Source organism: Pipra filicauda, unplaced genomic scaffold (genome assembly GCF_003945595.2).
Source record: "Pipra filicauda isolate LSUMZ 115617 unplaced genomic scaffold, ASM394559v2 scaffold41_size5083284_pilon, whole genome shotgun sequence".
Lineage (NCBI taxonomy): Eukaryota > Metazoa > Chordata > Aves > Passeriformes > Pipridae > Pipra > Pipra filicauda.
The window spans coordinates 3909880-3930587 of NW_024104554.1; the positions used below are offsets into that span (position 1 = coordinate 3909880).

The 20708-nt window shown below is 36.6% G+C and overlaps 1 protein-coding gene across 1 annotated transcript; it reads left to right on the forward strand.

The window, feature by feature from the left end:
* Positions 1-2434: 2434 nt before the first annotated feature.
* TPO (thyroid peroxidase) lies at positions 2435-19861 on the forward strand. Its single transcript, XM_039385544.1, has 7 exons — positions 2435-3145; positions 7693-7951; positions 8474-8644; positions 10130-10367; positions 13483-13691; positions 14210-14380; positions 17604-19861. Exons 1-7 carry the CDS (start codon positions 2609-2611, stop codon positions 17762-17764), a joined length of 1746 nt encoding a protein of 581 aa, XP_039241478.1. The 5' UTR covers positions 2435-2608; the 3' UTR covers positions 17765-19861.
* The last annotated feature ends 847 nt before the right edge of the window (positions 19862-20708 follow it).

Here is a 20708-nt window from a genome sequence, read left to right on the forward strand (position 1 = left end):
AAATAACAGTTTACATATTGCAATGTACTTAAACAATTAGTGCCTTTCATTTTCTTACACATTAAAGAATTTCACCATCGCCAGGTTTGACCATGCATATATAATAAGCATTTAAATCAACACAGTAAAACTATTGTGGCCAACAAGGGTTTTGTAGAGAGTTTTTTCCATCTAGAAGGCAAAAAAAGCCCGAATCAAATTAATATTTCTCATTAGTTTGAGCGAAAAAAGGTGATTCTGTACCCATTTCAGGAGAAAAAGGTCTGTTCTTTTCACTCAGGTTATTTTTAATGTGTTTTGAATAATAACCTAAGGAGCCTCTCATTTACACATTGAGCTGCTGGCTGCACACTACTTATACCATGAAAAGGGAAAGGACGGCATTATGCAGCTCTGTCAGTCCCTTAATGTTCATTACTGCTGGTTTTCTCCACTGGGGACCAAAATGGTTTGAACTGAAATTGCAGAGGCAATTAACTAAAGATTATTCAGTATGAGCTTCATTCACTGTTGATAGGTTTTGGTGTGAGCCTTGCTGTTTAACAATGTAAAGGCATCTCCTACATTCTTTTCCCAATAATATCTGAATTCTTCCAGGTTTTCCTGATAACTAGAAGCAGGAGATACACAAACACATGCAATGCTGTGGCTGTCAAGTTCAAGTATTTCTAGTATGAGATGAGCTGCCCGCTTACATTATCAACTAAAGGGAAAAAGAAGCCACACTAATAGCAAGAGACTTAATAACAGATACACATATTAAATAGAAAACACAAGGCAGAGAAATTATTGATTTCAAAAATCAGTGAAAGAAGGAAAAAGAAAAAGAAATTATTTCCTTCAAACATAACATTCTTTGATTTGCTAAAATCTAGGCAATGAAGAAATAATAGTAGAATTTCTTTACCAAAAAAAGTTGTAAAACAAAATAGTCGCTTTCTTAATGTAAATGTTTTGTTGGTATCAATTCCTACTGACACGAATTCTCAGCATTATGAAAATTTTGCCTGGTATAATAAATGAGGTAACAATGTTTTTATATGAAGCTAATTAATTTCATTCCAAAATTGCATTGTTACTGTTAACCCCAAATTAATGACTGTTCTATCTTCACAGACTGATCTCTATATTATTAGAAGAATGAAGAAGAAATTACATCACTTTATATAACATATACACTTTTCACTGTCTCCTTCCAAAGAGTTCTGAAAAATGAAAAGCAAGCAGATAGAATACAAATAAGATGGGTTAGCTCAAGTGCTGGTACAAAAAATTTATTTTCTCTTGCTCAAATTTTTGAATATTATTTTTTTTCTGGGATATTTGAGCAGCTTTAGTTAGTGTTATTTGTATCTACTTCATGTTGATTACATGATAAAACACTAGATTCATATTCCCTGAAACTCATACTCCATGATTATTACAAATTTTTTAATTGACATTAATCACTTTTAAACTCTTGGAATGGGCAGGCTGTTATGGGTCATTGTTGGTGCGCAATGCAGTACTGTCAGAATTTGGAAATAATGTGCTTTCCAGAAAAAGAGAATTTGTAAAGCCAAATCTGCATTAGACAACACAGATTTTAGTAATTTTGCAATATGGCAGCTTTTGTTTTAGTCTTGAACTCTGTCCTTTGAAATAAACTTGATGGCCTGAGTTTTCCTCTTGGATATCCCACAACGTGAATAAAACCTTCCTCCTTCTTCCTTTCTATCCTTCTCCAGCATTCCTGCTACCCTCCCCACAGCAGTTAAGTTATTCATATACCATATTCAGCGTTCCTCTGTGACAAAACTGGTTTAGGCTGTATTATCCTAATATTCTTATCTATGCCTCAAGATCTCATTTGGTAATTCCCACATGTTTCTCTCAGGCCCTTTGCCTATATTTGAAATAGCTGACCAAATGACAGGCTGGTTCAGGCTATATCTGTGCTGACTACCACCCAAAAGCTGGATCATAATTTGACCTTGGTGTCTCAACTGTGTGGGGATCAAACCAATAAAGGACTAGGCAGTCTTTCATTTAGCAAAGTCTACATGCAGCTTTTGCTTTTTATAAATATAGTCAGAATTTAATACTTGTAAGACAGCTGTCACTGTAAAATAATATGGTAAAAGAATTTTGGTGTGACTGGCAGAAAGCAGATGAATACTCACATCTTCCTTTTTTAGTTAGGAAACTGGATTACAATTCAGTATTGAACCAAAGCTTTTACAGCGTGCTGCTGCAGACATTGAAACTCATCATGTTTTTATGCATACATGTAAACCTGTTGTTTCACTTGCGGTTCAGTAGAACAGAATTTGACCAGATGTTCATGTCTTCACTCTGATACATTTTATGATGAATTTTGATTGTGAAGCCAGACTGATTTAGGTGTAGATGTATGACATCAGTAGCTTATGACAGAGTAAAAGTTTTGGGTTTTATCTCTAGCTTTGCTTAAGGTTCATCTCTTTGTTTATATCTGAAGGAAAACAATCTCTATGGATTTAGAATATGTAGATGAGATCTGAACAATGGAAAACTGAGAGAGAGAAGATGCAAATACTTAGACAAGCTCTAAGTTCAGCAACCACAGCTGTTCTCCTCACCTCAGAAAATGCCCTTATTTTTTATGCAGGTCACCACCAATGATACATTATCCACAGGGATGGATTGCCTGCCCTTCTACCGCTCATCTCCTGCGTGCGGCACTGGTGATCATGATATTCTTTTTGGAAATATATCAGTGCTAAATCCAAGACAACAGATCAATGGCTTAACTTCTTTCCTTGATGCTTCTACAGTCTATGGCAGTACTCCTGCTGTTGAAAACAAACTGAGGAATTTAACAAGTGAAGAAGGTCTTCTTAGAGTAAACCTTATATATTACGATAACCATCGGGAATACCTGCCTTTTACAGACCGGATCCCATCACCTTGTGCACAGGACTCAAATGCAAGTGAAGGGGAAAGGATTGAATGCTTTCTGGCCGGAGACAGTCGATCCAGTGAGGTCACTTCTCTGGCTGCTATGCACACGCTGTGGCTGAGGGAACACAACCGCCTGGCCCGAGCCCTCAAACGTATCAACAGCCACTGGAGCGCGGAGGCAGTCTACCAAGAAGCACGAAAAATTGTTGGTGCTCTGCATCAGGTTGGTTGCTTATTTGCTTGTCTACACATTGCAGTGAATATCTTAGAACAGAACTGATCATAAAACTCCAAATATGTTTCTGTGAGTGGCTTTTGACGACTTACTTTTTCCTTCCCACTTATTCCTGGGCTTCGAATTTGACAGGTTTAGTTTGTTTTGTTTTCCACTCTCCTGAGTGCAATGTCCTAGTGCTTAGTTTGTCTGGACACCTCAATGCTCTGGTTTTCATGGCATTTTCTACTCAGCTCCATGGAGAAGTGCAGGCTTCTCCAATGTCTATTTTGTCTATTGAAGAAGCCTTTTCAGATGCATTTTTTTGTAAAGAAACGTCTATATTTACATAGAGTGCAAAATGCTTACTTTCTCACATGTATTATATAAATAATAACTTTCTTGTGTAAAAATGCCTGTGAAGTTCTCAATGAAGTATTAATGCACGAATTTCAAGGGCTACTCTTGACAGGATGTCCTAGGGTAAAAAAGTGTTTTCCCCTGGAGTTAGAAAGTGGTAACCCCCAAGGGGGTGGTGTTTCTGGGTGCACAGAAGCTACATTTCGCTCCTTTGAAATCAACATATTATAACAGACCGGAAAAGAAGGAGATGACATAGCTGGAGGAGAAGTGTTTTAGGCCACAAGGGGAGAAGGGCCAGGAGCCCCGCTGGGGGCTAGGCCCCCCCAGCCCCTGGCTGGGGGCTGTGGAAGCCCAGAACAGTGTTAAAACTGGATCAGGTGCCGTAGTCAAAGGCTGGAGGAGTTTCTCCACTGCGAGTGGGCAGCAGAAGACACTGAAAGCAACGGTGGAGCTGCACTGAACAGAGAACTGTGGCCGAGAGCCAAAGGAGATAACAAGCAGCAGAGATGGCACATAGCTGGCTGAGAGATGCAGAGATGTTCCTGCAGGAGGGAGAGCTGGCAACAAAGCAGAGAAAACTCAACACAGACTGTTTTGGGGGTAAGACTGAATTACCTTCCCAAAACCCTGAGACCTCCTAGAGAGGAGGGGTGGACTTCCAAACTCTTAGGGAGTCCCGAAATGCAGCAGCATCAGAGAGGAGGAGGAGTGAAAATCTCTAAGGAAGTCCCCTGAAGGCTCGGGCTCGAGAGATTGGGATTTTCACAAAGTAAGAACAGAAAAATTCTGACTGCAATACTTAAATCTGCTACCTTAAAAATAAAGGACACTAACTAATACCACAGAAACTAATTTGAAGGAAATGTGACCTGAAAAGTGACAAAAGGACTTTTCTCTTTTCTTCCTGGACTCTTGTTGAAGAAAAAGAGAAATTTAATCTAATGTAAATATATTATTTCATTGTAGAAGAGATAGTTAAGTTGTCACCTATATATATGTATGTAAATAAACCTTGTAAGTAACTTTTCCCTTCCCCCAATGCTGAGTAGCTGTGTTTTGTCTGAAAACCCTCTCACACTGAAGCAAATTGTGGGAGGGGGGCTTGAACTTGGAAATTGGATTTTTGAGGAATCTCAAACCACAACACAGGAGACAGCAGAGGAAATAAATGTGGGAAAATACAGAAGAAAAGTCCATAAGAATGTTTATATTAGACATGTTTTCTGATTCTTACGAATATATATATGAAATTCTCTCTTCCAGCCTTTTTTTCATTTTCCTTTTCAAACCATTGTGGCAAGGAAAGCCTGCTGAGCCTTATGCAAAGTGAAATGAATTCCTGTATCTTTTGCACCTAATTTGTATTAACTTTTAGCACGAAAAAAAGTTCTTAAAAATAATCAGAAATCATGTAACCTATTTCCAAATATTTAATGTGTGACTGACATCTGTTGGAGGTGGCTCAGCCTGGAGGCAAACACAGCCAAGATACTCACTGAGTTCGTGAGGACATTTGGGAATCCCTTTTGTAATTCTGCCTTCTGAATGAGAAGAGTGTTGCCTTTAACACTAAAAGCCCGTTTGACTTGCAGTATTATCTTGTTTACAGGTCAGGATTCAGTTACTTTTGCTATAAACAGTGCACATGGGATTCATGGTATGATATAAACTGTATACCAGGCCTTTTCTGACACTCTTGTAAGACACTCAGATGCAGTTTCTGTCTGGATACTTATCCAATGATATTGCTGAATTGCTAAGAAATTAGCATTTTATTTTCTCTGATATGACTAAATGAATAACATTTAAAAGCTCTTAATCTCTCTGTTACTATCTGATCATATAGATTACAAAAGTCATGCAATCACTGAGCATATGGATCTCTGTTTAAAACACAGTGCCTATTTGTCATAATTTTTCACTGAATTTTGCTGTTGAAACAATGACCATTGTGAGACAATAGAAATATTCACATTATTGACTAAAATTGTTTTCTTCATGGCCTCTGTAGAGCTTGGAGTTGATGCTATGAGGTGATGAATGTGTCCTAGGAGGAGCTTGGATCACCACTAATCTCATAAATGTCAAAAGAAGTTAAGATCACCCATTACCTTGCAGGTTCAGACTCATTATATCCACACACATTCCTTATGCTGCTGCAAATACCTGAAAGTTAACTTATTATTCATAAATACACTCATAATAAGTAATAAAAGATGGAGAAGTTCATTATACTAGTTTGCAATTTCTTTTCCGTATTGTCTCTTTCTGTCTCTGATTTTATGGACATATTTTGAGACAAGCACATTCCTTTGTTTCCACAGGAGAGTCTCATTTGTTGAAAGAACTCTCTACTGTGAGAAAGTACTATGCTTATTTATGCCAAATATGAAAGGAAATAAACCTTTTATATCATTCTCTGAGAGCAAGGATTGCATGCAAAAGAAATGTAACAAAAATAATTTTGATGTTTGTCAGATGCTTATACCTCCTTTAAAACTTATATGTGTGTCAGTTATGAGAACTTGTAGTGAGCCTCTCCTTGACATCACACAGACAAATTTGGGCAAGGTACATTCAGAGACTACACAAATACTCGATGCTATTTTAGGTGTGGTTCTTTGGCAGACTCCAGTAGCAGTATCATATTCTGCTGTATTAGTAACAAATTTATCCTGCAACTCTCTTTGTTGGAGCCTCATTTAGCCATTGGGAATTTCCATCAAACAGATGCCTGTCCTAGCTCAGGATAGACATATGACCCCTTTTTTCATACCCTGAAATGGCAACCCCTCTTTCCCTATGAAGGAAACTAGAAATTAAGATGTTGCCTCTGGAGCAAATGAAAAATCTGAGTTGCCCTTTCCTTCAAGGAGTATGGCCTTTATGAGCAGCTTAACTCTGGGATTTACAATGAGCCAAAAAATTAGTCATACCAGGATGTTTGTATCCATGACTAACCTAGTCCTATTGAAAGTCTTTGACTGCAAAAACTATGCATCTAAAATTAGAACTGCTGTCTTGCAAAACCTTTGCAAATGTAGCAAAAGATTAACTTCTCAAATGACAGTGTCAGTATTAATTTCTTGCAATAATTTTATTTGTTTCATATGCTGCATTAAAAGGGCTGTAAAAGGGATTCTAACATACTGTCTTTTAAATATTTTGTTCACTGTATGATCTAACCTGAAAACATAAACTTCTACCTTCTGAGAAAAGTGAGTAAATTCTGGAAAGGTGGGCTTGTCTCTTCACTGTGCCTAAAATAAAGATACAAGTTTTTTATAAGGTCATTTTATGCCAGTTAGCTTTTCAATATGCACTAGATCAAGTTCAAAGTACATTTGTCTGTATATTTATTGCATATTATATTGAATATATAAGGTATTTTATTGAGTTCATTATGTTTCATATTTATCTCATTTTGCTTTATTGAGTTCAGCATAATCTTTAACCTACAATGCACTTACATTTTATTTGGTACATTAGAACATTTTCTCGTCTTTCCTTTTGTCATGATTACTCATATGCTTTTCCATGCCACTGTAATACTATTACATTATAAAAGCATTTGACAGAAGATGTTTATCATTGTTTTCATTTTTGAAATGAGTTTTTTAGAAGTCTATAAATTGGCTTGAGCTTAGTATAAAATTTCTACAAGGGGATTCTAGGCACCAGTATCTTAAAGCCTGGCCATTCCAAATAATAAGTAAAGAGGATTTGTGTCACAAATATCTGGCTGAAAATACAATCTGTTCACATTAGCAAACATTCTTGAAAGATTTGATAGTCCTTCGTGCTTTCATTGTGACTTTTAAGGGCATTATAATTTACACCATCACAATCAAGACTTTTAATCTCAGCACACCTCCTGTGAGCTGGATTACCCCCGTAGATTGTAAATGAGCAACACTGGTAATCTCTGCTCAGGAGGCTGTGGTATAGCATTTATGGTAGGAGCTACCAGGGACCTGACTATTGCACTGTTCTGAGCTGTGCCACGGATTCTCTCTGGGTATTTGTCTCCTTACTGCAAAAATAAGACTGATATTGTTTACCAGATAATACTGCTCTTAGTCATGACAAATGCTTGGGCATAGTTGAGTGAAGAAAAAGGTATTTAGCACCTGGGATTCATTACTATTCATCCATAGAAATGTTGAAAGATGTTTCTTTTTCTTTTCTTTCAGATTATTACTTTAAGAGATTACATTCCCAAAATCATTGGTCCAGATGCCTTTAATATGTATATCGGCCTTTATACAGGTTATGATCCCACAGTGAATCCTACAGTTTCTAATGTATTTTCAACAGCTGCTTTTCGTTTTGGTCATGCAACAATCCAACCAATAGTAAGGCGACTGAATGCACAGTATTTAGATGATCCTGAACTCCCAAATCTTCATTTGCATGAAGTTTTCTTTAGTCCTTGGAGGCTCATTAAAGAAGGTATGGTTTTATTTAAACTGTTTCTGGGCTTTGGGGTTTTTTTCTCCCCAGAATATTGTAACTTTTTTTCAAAGTTACATATCTTGAATTAGGAATAGGAACATTTATTTAATTAGATCATTTATTTAAGTTGTTGAATGGATTCCAGAGTAGTAACTCAAACTTGGATGGTTATTCTGAATTAAATAGTTGACTGAATCAGAAAAATGTTACTCTCTAGATTAAACCAGTCTAGTAGATTGACAACAGAAGGATGATTGATGATTAAGATGCTTCATATCTTTTTTTGTGGATAAATTTATTAATAGGTTGAAAATTCTTTTCTGAAGAAAAAGATGGAGGTTTTTTATAGCACTATTACTTATATTTTAAACTAAAGGAGATTTTTGCATATGTTTGAATCTAAAAGCTTGTCTGGACAATGTTTTGAAAACATAGAAACATACATGCATTCACATTTTTTAAAAAAGTTAAAGTGGTTTATATATATATGCTGTAATACTATTATTTTTGTGTTTAAAGGAGGTTTGGATCCTTTACTAAGAGGTCTTCTAGCACATTCAGCAAAACTGCAGGTGCAAGATCAACTGCTGAATGAGGAGTTAACAGAAAAACTCTTTGTATTGTCAAATAATGGTTCACTTGATTTAGCATCATTAAATTTACAGCGTGGCCGTGATCATGGACTCCCAGGTCTGCTGACTTTTGTTGAATTTTCTTCCAACTGATAACGGCAATATAACTGTTTATATTGAAATGTAATCATAAGATTATAAATAATAGTTTTGCTAATCAGAAAAGTAATTTAGTATTTTTAAAATGTAATTTGCTAATATTTTTAACTTTGATGGACATAAAATATTACACAGCTTTTGAAATTAAAACAACCTGGTAAATCTGGAATCTAGAACAGTACTGGTGAGTGGATTGGGGTGTGCCCAATCCTGAAGTTTGTTCTTGCTGGATGCAGCTCCAGAGCAGTGGGGTTTCTGTCTGCAACAACTACTTCCCATTATCAGGCTGTCCTCAGCCTGTGGGATAGGTCAGCTTAGGCACAACCTCATTGACTCTACCAACCACAGGTGTTGACAGATATCTCCAGAAGTGGTGTAGATGGCTTAGTTAGGTACACACTTCATTTTAAGAAATATTACACGTTTGTGCCTGTTTCTTTGCCCTAAATTTTTTTATTCCAGTCAGACCAGGGTAAGACTGAACTAACAGTGAAGGAGCAATAACCCATCAGGCCATGGATATACCTGCTTAGAGGAAGACTGCTGGAGCTTAGTTTAATTTGATTACATCAGCTGTTAAAAAAATACAGTAGGTTCACTGTTCAGTGTAAGAAACTCTTACAAGTATGCCACAGCTTCTGAGAGCAGAGGAGCTGGCTACCAATATGAAGCTCAAAGGCAGCTTTGGCTGCAGTGACCCTGAAATGGTGGAATTCAATATCTTTAGGACTGTGAGGAGGGAGCACAGCAAGATTGCTACCCTGGCCTTCAGGAAAGCAAACTTTTGCCTCTTGAGGGATCAGCTTGGTGGAGTACCATGGGATAAAGCCTTGGAGGGAAGAGGGGCCCAAGAAAGCTGGTTAATATGCAAGATCTAAGCTTGGGAGCAATGCATCCAAACAAAGAGGAAGCCAGGCAAAAATGCCAGGAGGCCTGCATAGATGAACAAGTAGCTCCTGGAAGTAGGAGGTTCCTTCCAACCCAAACCACTCTATGATTTTCTGAATGTAAAAGAAATCTATTTTCCAGAAAGCTGGACATGAGCCCACAGACACTCTCTTTAGTAAAATACTTTAGTTACTAACTTAATTCAGGTTACTTCTTGACCACTCTTCATCTGCCTCTTGCATTCCTAGTCTAGAAATCTCAAGACACAGTGTATGCTGCTATTATCATGTTTTCATATTATCATCTATTATCATTGCTTAAATATGAGCGAATTATTTTAAACTTTAGTTTTCCTTCGTTAAAACAATGTAACAATTGCAGATCCTGCAGTTTCAGATCCTGCCATAATTTCCCCGATCAATTCAACTTATAATAATAGGCCTCTTTTTATATATAACTGTTTATGACTATGATTAAGGTTGTGAAAATCCATTGCTTATTAATTTAATAATTTTATATATCATGCTTAGCAATCACTAATCTTCCTTTATTACAGGTTATAATGAATGGCGAGAATTCTGTGGTTTACCAAAACTGGAAACTCACACTGACCTGAATACAGTAATAATGAATCGCAATGTCACTGAAAAAATCATGGAATTGTACCATAATCCTAGCAATATTGATGTTTGGCTTGGCGGTCTGGTAGAAGACTTTATTCCAGGTGCTAGAACCGGTCCCCTCTTTGCATGTATAATTGGAAAGCAGATGAAAGCACTAAGGGATGGTGACCGGTGAGTTTATTCATGCAGTAAAATCATGTGTAAAAAAACCAGTAGCAATGGAGATTTTATAGCAGCTTAAATATGCTTTAAACAAATCATGCCCCTTACACATTTTTGTCTTAGCTCCTTCTTCATAGTCCCAATTCCAGATGACATGGAGTTTGTTTCTATGGTATTGAGGTGTCCAGCTTTGCACGCCTGCTGAAAATGCAAGGTGCCACCAGATGTTAATTGTGGCAGAGACCACTAACTTCTGTGAGGACAGATGTAGTGCTATGCAGGTTTTATTTCCCCCCTTCATTGTGCTCAGGAACTGGAAGAACCTCAATATTTTTCTTTGACAACTGCAGCAAAGTCAGAATGGATGTGAAAAACCTATAATTCAGGCTTTGTAGGGGGATAATAGAAACACCACATACCTGGCCTCAAGTGAATTGGGACTACAGAATGCTCACAGAATTGCCTCATTGGGCACAGCATAGAATATCACTTCAACCAACCCTGCACAACTGCCATCAGGATCTTGTGCTGGGACAACCCTTCACACTTGGAAGGCAGGAGAAATCAGTGTCAGGTCACAACAGGGTGTAAGAAGCAGTTGTATCTTGCCTCTGCTGCTGAAGCAATTATAAAACCACCGTCTTTTCATTTCTGTCTTGTACTCGTGGCAATAATTTTGAATGTCATGAGAAGACTAATTTAAACAGCTCACACCATGCTAGCAGTGGTGTTTTAAGTATCTCTGGTCCTTACACTCACCTTTAAACTACTCTTATCAGTCACTGTTATGGAAAGAAACCATTATGGAAATAACCATCTGAGATAGAATTTAAATCTGAACTTTAAAAAATGTCAATTAATTAGCTCACAGGAAACGGCAATGTTATTCATAAAGGTGGTATCTTATTAGCATAAACTGTATAGACAACAAACATTCCACTGAGCTGAGTTAAAAACATGGTTGAAAGTCCTCTGAATTGTACAGGTATACTTGACCCTATCTGGAGAAGGACTATCTATGGAGGTCCTTCCAGTCTTGTTCCCATTATTCAGTGCCTTACAATGTTACTTATTATTCAGTGCCTTATAATACTACTGTCATTAATTAAACATAAGCATAATTGAATATGTTAACTCCTAGTTGAGAAAAAGAGAATTCTAGTAATGAAAGAATTCCACAAGTTGCTGCCACAAAGTTTGTGGCAGGTAACTTAAATTTGAAATAGTATTTCTGTCATTAATACCAAAGGAACCACCTAAGAGAAGTTAGAAGTATGTAACAACATTATAGTTGTTGCACAGTAAGCATAAGAATGGAAAAGTCTGAGGCTCATTGCAATGCCTGGTCACACAGAGTATTGGGTGTTATCTGTATCTCCACCAGTGACACTACATACTTTAAATGACAGGTCAGTAAGTAGAGATTTAAAAATATTTTTTCTAACATACTCTTTAAGATCAGAAATCAGGACAAAGTGGAGTTTTTGTCTGACTGAACTCCATTCTGATAGCCCTAAAATCTTTTGTCAGTGATCTGACAAAGTATAAAAGGATTTCTTTTTCCTATGTACTAAACCCAAGCACTGCCTTAAACTCAGCCACATCACCTGAAACAAGTTGTTTCCAATCCATCAGCCCTCTTTTTCCATCTCTTCCTTCTCTGAATCTTTTTGTTGATCTAGGATTTAAAATATTTGGGAAAAAATTCTGAAGTTTTGTCATTCTTTGCATAGAGGTTTGGCCACCTGATACAGATCGAATGGAGCAGCCTTTGTTGGAGTAAACACCTATCTGCTGAGCAGATTAAAAATCATTTTCAGCTCAAGCTTTCCCAGCAGTGTACATAAAACTGAATTTTGTGATGAAAATAGAATAGATTATAATGCACATGAAAGGGGAAATTACAGGTGTAGGAGAGCTGAGTGGAGAAAAGTGTTTAATAGCTTCCCAGGGGCCTGGGAATGGTCAGTGAAGTTTCAGCATGCTCTGAGAAGTTTGGGAACAGTGCGAAGGTGAGGTGTAAGAGGAAGGCTTCTTTATTTTTTTCTCCCTCCAGCTCCTCCACCTCTCCTGCATTTCTTGTCACAGTGCTGCTGAGCTGTGGGACATTAGCTCCACTACTGGTCCTGTTGATTGCCTCCTCCTTCAATATAGGCAATATTACCACAAATCCTGCCTAGGATTTGGGAAAATCCTAATTGACCTGATTACCAGACAGAACTATCTTGGAAGTTTAGCAGTGCTTAACACTGTCTAATACAGATGTTCTATCAAACTCTGCAGAAGTATTAATGCAATGTCTTTATGTACAAAATGTTTATCTTCCTTTTCCCCCCCCTAGTGTTTTCTTTCCTTTTACCTTTAAACATATACATTTGTGTGAATGCATACATATATATTTTATATAATGTATACCGTTTAATAGATACATCTTTTAAGCACCAGCTGGTTATTCTGTTTAACACCACACTCCTGATCTTACAAAGAAAAGCAGCTCCTGTCTGTTCCAGACAGTCCTTTTAGCTTACCTTTTTTAAGATCAAAAGCATAATTACTGTCTTATGTTTTTCTACCATAATGAATCTGCATATCTACAGGTTTCTTAGAAAATTAAGTACTCTATATTAACCAGAGAAGCATTCAGCAATACCTGTTTTCATAGCAACCATTCAGTACTACAAGCAGAATTCAAAAGCTATAGTATGGGAATATCTATTATAGCTACTCCTGCAATTCTCCTTTAATTTATGCTCAAAACAATTTATGAGTGAACAGCAAGTACCTGTGTGTAGGAGTAAGCATCCAGTTCAACCAAATTTTTTTCAAGTTTTTCTCTCAGGATCATAACATTTTTTGTGGCCTCGTTTCATCAATGAAAAGTAATTCTGCAAATATGAATAATTAGTAGTTTTAACCAGCTGTCTTTAACACACTATCTGAGTTGACTAGTACATCAGATTCACACCAGCCTCTTCAGGACTGGTTTTGTATGGCCATGGTATTTACTTTTATTACTGTTATATCTATCTACTTTTTGCTGTAATTCTTATTTTTTGGCTTTTACAAAGAATAAGCAGCTCTTTCAATTTGATCTTTTCAAAAAATTTTCTATCAATCTTTCCAGATTTTGGTGGGAAAATGATAATGTTTTCACAGAAGCTCAAAAGCGTGAACTCAAAAAACACTCATTGTCCCGCGTGATTTGTGACAACACAGGAATTACTGAAGTGCCAGCAGATGCCTTTCAACTTGGAAAGTTTCCACAGGATTTTAAGCATTGTAACAATATACCTGGAATGAATTTAGAAGCTTGGCAAGAATTTTATCAGGAAGGTAACCTAGTAGTTACCATTTTTTTCTGATGGGAGGGGAGATGCAGCATTCCACATGAGGTCTCACCATGGCAGACTAGAGGGGGAGAATTCCCTCCCTCCCCCTGTTGGTCACACCTCCTTTGATGCAGTCCAGGATACGGCTTTCTGGTCTGAAAGTGCACATTGCCAATCTTTCTCTCCTTTCTCAAATTCCTCTGTAAAAAAAGGACACAATTTGCCAACTTCATTCTGACAACTTAAATGGCTGGTGACATAACCAGACATTTTGATAGTTAGGGCAGAAGTTCTTAGAAAATATTAACTAAAAGCTCTGCAGAATGTTATTTTTACAAGGGTTATAAGTCAAACATGTGGTATTCTTTTCCAGAAATGAAAAATTTAAGTCTCGATCACCTTAAAATGCATGAGAAATTTCACTGAAGTTAATTTATAACAGTAATGGAGAATAATGTCCATTTGCAAGGGTAAGGTGGTAATTTTTAAAAAGCCTGTAATACAGGGGTTTTTTATTTGTAGAGGAACTATGTGGAACACCAAAGAGTGTGGAAAATGGTGATTTTGTATACTGTTCAGAATTTGGAAAAACTACAGTGACTTATACATGTCACTATGGATTTCAATTACAAGGAGAAGAGCAACTAACCTGCACAAGTAAAGGATGGAACTTTGAGGCTCCCATTTGTATAGGTATCCTTTTTTATTATTATTATTTCTAAATTTTCTGAAACCTAAAGTCCAGCAGAACTCATCAGAAGTGAACTCACTCCTATGCTTTTTTTGTAGTCAGCCTTCTGGGGTTATAGGTACAATAGTATGATATGTGAAACTCTCCTTGCTCCATAGTGCACTCCATATCTGAGTCTCTACCCATCCTAGTTCAGCAATCAAGTTGATAGTAGGAAAATGACACTAAAAATCACCTAATTAAGCAAAAATAGAATCTATTAACATCCAGTAGGGGAAAAAAAAGCAGTAAATCAGAATTATACATTGCTTCCTCCTACATTCAGCACAACAGCTGACAGACAGTTGTCATTTTCCTAGCATTGTTTCAATGGATGCTCTACATAGAAATTGAGCTCTACACCACTAGGTCATGTGTCATGTTAATAATTTAAGTAAAAGTGAAAAAAAAAATACTGTGAAGTGAATAAATGAAATTGCGTGAATTAATAATTACTTTAGGTCCAAACTCCCTCTCCCAAATAGCTGTGAAAAGACGTGCCAGAATTTAATTACTTCTGCAGGTACAAAAGCAGAGCAGGTGAAAAATCAGTAAAAAGCTAATTTATTTCAACATTTCATGTACATTTTCATGGGAATACTTTTCTGTTATTTTAATCATTCTTTTACCTTCTGTTTCCTTTTCATCTCATTTTTACTGATCAATAGAGTAGGTTAGAAGGAAAGAAAATGTGGCAAATATTTCAAGACTTTCACTCTTCACACTATGAAGTGTGAATTCTCTCTATTCACGTTTCAAATGCGTGTGCTTATAATGGAGTGTGTGTATGTGTGTATATACTCTCAAATACATATGTATACATATATATATACACTCGTACTCAAACGGCTCTACTTTATAAGAACATGAGAGAAAACTAAACCTGAAAAGGCCATATTTAGGAATATATTCTGGATAGCGGTAAATTAATTTGAATGCAAGCGCTGCAGCTGATCTGCAATAAAGTCTGCTTATCGGTATTTCTGTGATAGCAGAATAGAAAGCTATTCATTCTAATTGTATACCTGGTATGGAAAAAGTCAAATGAAATTTGCAGCTCTTTCCTTTATTCAAATCCTATTTATCCACTGAATTCCACCCACGTAAGTACCATATAAAGAAATAAAGCTGTTAAATGAATTATAATGAAACCTTTTCAATAGATTGGTGTTCTGGCAGCGAACTGAATAAATAAGTTAAATGAGTGAATCATTCTTTGTCCTAGTTTCTTTTAATACGTTCAGTAATGTAAACAAAAGATTGTATATCTGCTGTAGGAAAACAAGCTGCTGCATATATTAAATAAGTGATGCTGTTATTAAAGGAAAACCATCAAAACCCACTTATGCAGATGCTACTTGAGTTTTACAGTAGAAAGCACTTTGTTCCACTCATGTCTGTGCAATGTGTTCCCATTCTTTTAAATGTTCGGCAAATTAGGAGTAAATCAAGCAACATAATGAGGAGGATAGAGCTTAGCATTTCTGCAGATGGTTTCAAAATTATATGCTGCTCTGGAAAAGACAGAGTGGCTTGCTGACAAAAACATAGGATTCTGAGAGCTGTTAATTCCTGCTTACTAACTTCAACTTTGACAGAAATCATTTCTATTGTTTCAGGAATTGGTTTCGTGCTAAAATATGCTACCTTCCTTTATATTAAGTGCTATCATACTCCTGATAGATAACTCTGTTTACTTTACTTTAGCAAACTACTGCTCTTTGAGTAGTACAGTAGGCCGGTAAGGTCTGACAGACACTATTTAGTGATGAAGAAGAGTTAGCTAGTTAACAAATAGATTGACTATGGATCTACAGAAGCTGAAAGAGCACGTTTGAATTATAGTGCAGGCAAAGGCTGTACAGGTTCTCTTTTCCAGACGATGATGACGCCAGTGGTCATTAACCCAAAATGTAATTTTGAAGGGAATAATACTTGCTCAGATATCTTCATCCTGAACAACAAGTTCTTTTCTTGCTTCAAATTGGTGTTGTAAGAGCTATTGTTTCTTAAGGGTTCTGAAGTTTAAGATTATTCCTTGTATGATTAGTCTTTTGACTGTCTCAGTTGATAGCTAGCATTGGACACAGTTACTGTTTTGTATTAAAATTTGAGAGAATCAGGCTTGATCCTATTTACAGTGATAGAATTCCCTTAGCTACAATGCTGAAGTCAGTTAATCGTTCCTACAGGGTCAGTTTCTAATACCAATCAAAAACAACTACTTAACTTGAAGTAGTAGATCAACCATTGTGGTAGAAAAGGAAAGGAATGTAACCAAACAGAGAAGACACTGAAGACACTGAAGACTTAGCTAGGTGCCCACATATGGGCTTGCAGATATAACCAAACAGAGAAGACACTGAAGACTTAGCTAGGTGCCCACATATGGGCTTGCAGTTCTTCCCAGGACCATTGGTCAGAGACATTAAACAAGCTGTCAAATAAACAGGACCAATGGGAAACTAACTAAAACAATACCGGACATCTATTTTTAGTCAACTGAATTCAGTCATGTGAATAAATATTACATAGAAAAAAGAAAGGTCCAGAAATAAGGAAAAGAAACCCTTCTATCCCTCCCTGAGTACTTTCTTCCTGCACTGCATAATGTCTCCCATTTCATCATATAACCAGGATATGAGAGAAAAAGGTCTTGAATGGCATCAAGAACAATATGTTTATGCACATTTTCCAATGGATAACTGTTCATCTGCTCATCATTTTCCCAGGATATTGTAATTTTACAGAATTCATATAACATCTAGAAAAAACATATTTGCATTGATATCAGAAATTACTGTTATAAATTTTGTCACCAAAGGTAACCTGAAATCTTGGCTCCTTAAAATCATTCCTAGAAGTGTATAGAACTTTGCCAGCATTATTATTTCCACTATCTCTATAGAGAACAGGATGAAAAATGTTTATGGAAGAACCTAAAGTCTTAGGACACAAACACATGCAAGAAGAGCTCTCAGATTTGAGGTCTGCAGTTTTGAAAATTCAGCCAATTGCCATTTTAAGCTTTTGGCAGTATCAATAAGGATCTTTGTCAGTATCCATGTCTCATTGAAAGTGTACAATACCTTTTATTTATGAATCCTTGTGAAAGGTGTTGGTGAGAAGTTAGTAATCCCTCTGTAATTTGTAATTATTATTGATCAGTGTGTATTCATTTTGCAGATATCAATGAATGTGAAAATAAAATTAATCCACCATGCCCTCCTTCTTCTACATGCATTAACACTGAAGGCAGCTACAAATGTCTCCATACTGATCCTTACAAGCTGGCAGAAGATGGAAGAACATGCATTGGTAATGCTTGTGAACATACTGTCCATTAGAACTTTCTCTGTTTTCTTTTATAATGCTGTAAAAAAATCATAAAACTGAGATTTATCGAAGAGTTGTTAACATATGTGAAAAACCTCTACGGAACTATGGGCTTAAAGGCACAGTCAGATTCTGTAAATAAAGGTATTGGATAAATAATACAGACAGAGAAATAAGCTTTTCATTGTCCATTCCTACTGTATAAAATCCACTGTTTTCCTTATGGTGATACCTTAACCCTTTCAGAGCTAGAAGAAATCATGCATTTTCTTGGGTTTTTTCAGCTTTTCAGCATGTTAATTTGAGCCACTCAGAGTTTCATCTGAATCAGAAAATAGAAAAAAAACCCACCTATTTTTCAGATGTTTCTTCTCTTTATTATTTACAATTTATTCCTTTTTCCATTCAGCCATGCTTACATTAAATTACACCTTTAAATCCAGAGACCAAAACCTGCTCTCAGATTAATTTAAGAGGTTAGTACACTGGTGTTGAGTGCAACAAGGATTTTACGAGGTCACTACACTAGCATGAATATGAGGCAGCTCCAAATATAAGGTAAATTTTATATTTCAAGGGAGCAAGCAGAAAGTGCTTAGTCAGTGCTGCTGTGTCAAGTGATCATTATCCCAGACCAAGTCAAATATGTTTTTCAGAGCTTCATTTGCCTTCCAACAGGTCAAAAAAAATGGGTGCAAGTACAGCCACCAAGGCCATTGCTGTATGTCTACCATGTAAGGTTAGCACCTTCCTTTAGATCTCAGTTAATGAAGTAGTTTGTTATGTCCATGGACCTATCCTTCCATGCTATGCTAAGGCTTGAATTGTTGAAGCTCTAGAGTCAGTCATAACAGTTTCTGCGATGTAACACACATTGCTTCCTCTTACATTTTAAAGCTATGGAAGAAAACGTCCATTTAGGAAATGATTGGCAAAAGCTGGCAAATGATTACCTGGGTCTCACTTGCATTCTTTTATAGAAACAATGAGACTTGCTTTACAGAATCTCTGCCATAACTACATTTTAAACTGATTGGTCAATTTGAAATCATGCCATTAATTCAGCTGATAATTCTTTAAGCCACTGTAGAGTATCAGACATTGCATATTGGCTATAACTTCTATTGTCAAACTAACACAAATATTGAAAAACTTTAAAAAGATATCACTCCCCTTCTTAGGTTCAAGCATGAAGTTGTAACTGTTCTTTACCTCATTGCCTCTTTACCTGCTCGCTGGGAGCCTCTAGTAGGTGTCCATTGCCTCTTGTCCTGTCACTGGGCACCACTGTAAAGAGCTTGGCTCCACTGTCTTTGCACCCTTCCTTCAGACAAATTGATAATTTCCCCCGAGTCTTCTCTTCTCAAAGCTAAACAGTCCCAGAGCTCTCAGCCTTTCTTCATAGGAGAGGTGCTCTAGACTCTGATCATCTTTGTGTCCCTTCTCTGGGCTCTCTCCAATATGTCCATGTGTCTGTTGTACTAAGGAGCCTAGTCCTGCACACAGGACTCCAGATGATGCCTCACCAGTGCTGAGCAGAGGGGAAGGATCATCTCTCTTGACCTGCTGGAAATACTCTGCTTAATGCATCCTAGGATGCCATTAGTTGCTTTTTCATCGAGGTTTCATTGCTGGCTCATGTTCAAGTTGGTGTCCATGTGAACCCACAGGTCCTTCTCTGCCAAGCTGCTTTCCAGTCATTTGCTAGTGTGTAGTGGTGCCTGGGGTTATTCCTTCCCAGATGCAGGAGTCTGTATTTCCTCTGTTGAACTTTGAGGTGCCTGTCAGCCCATTTATCTAATCTATTGAGGTTCCTGGGCAACCTGCTGTAGATGATCCTACTTAAACAGGAAGATTTGACTAGCTTATCTCAAAAGGTTCCTTCCAGCCTCAATGACTTTTTGATTCTGTGATTAGGTATGGAGAAAAGGAGCGGGATTTTAGCAGTGTTTTATATGGTTTCTCTGTAAATTGCGGTTCTTATCATGCTAGTGTGCATTGAGAAATAAGTAGTCAATTAGCTACTTGACAGTAGATTGCTCCAAAAAATATTTGTAATAATAAGTGCAAGGAAAATGTTACAGCCAACTGTGTTCTAGTTCATTTAATTTCCATATTAAAAAAAATATGAAAAATTTACATAAAACAATTTGTCTGTATTTTTACTTCAACTGATAAGTTCTTATCAAGGTCATTGAGTGGCTTGGTTTGTTGGTCTATTGTTTTTGCATTTTTAAGGACATCATTCATAAGGCCTAGATAATTTTACCATACAGTTAGAGTAAGGTTTTGAGACTTAGTAAAAAAAGGGAGTGCAACACTTTTCTAAACCAACATATTAATAACAGATGAGCTGCTGAAATTTTGAAGTAATAAGAATTTGGAAATCTGCAGTATAGAGTGATTTAAAATTATAAGAGCACTTCACATTATAAGAATTTTAATCTTCAAAACTAAAATGCTCTTAAAATTTTGAAGAGCTCTAGTATGCTAACTAGTCAATACTGCAAATCTTTATAACCTTCAATCCTGCTTTTTTGGGTAGAATTCATCAGTCGTCTCAAGGCTTTCTTTTCTAAGGTTGGATAATGTTTTAACTCAGATGGAAACTTGTATACGGTAACTTTATTCAGGAAGTGAATTTATTGAATTACCTCAAATCAAAGCTGCTCATCCCTTACCACTCTGGCTCATGGTTTATGTTATATTTAGAAGGAAAAAAAAATAAAATCAAGCAAACAAAAAAACCCCATAAAAGTCTCAATTTTCCATCTATGCATACTCTAACCACAAGAAAAAGACTGTCACATTTTATATATCTTCACTGTTGCCCCATGGTGAAAATATTTAAAATGTGTGTGTTTTGCCTCCAAAATGAAGTAGCTAAAGTTAGCTAAAGCTAACCATTTATGAAGACTTATTCAATGGGCAAAAACTTTTAGATTGAAGTATGTC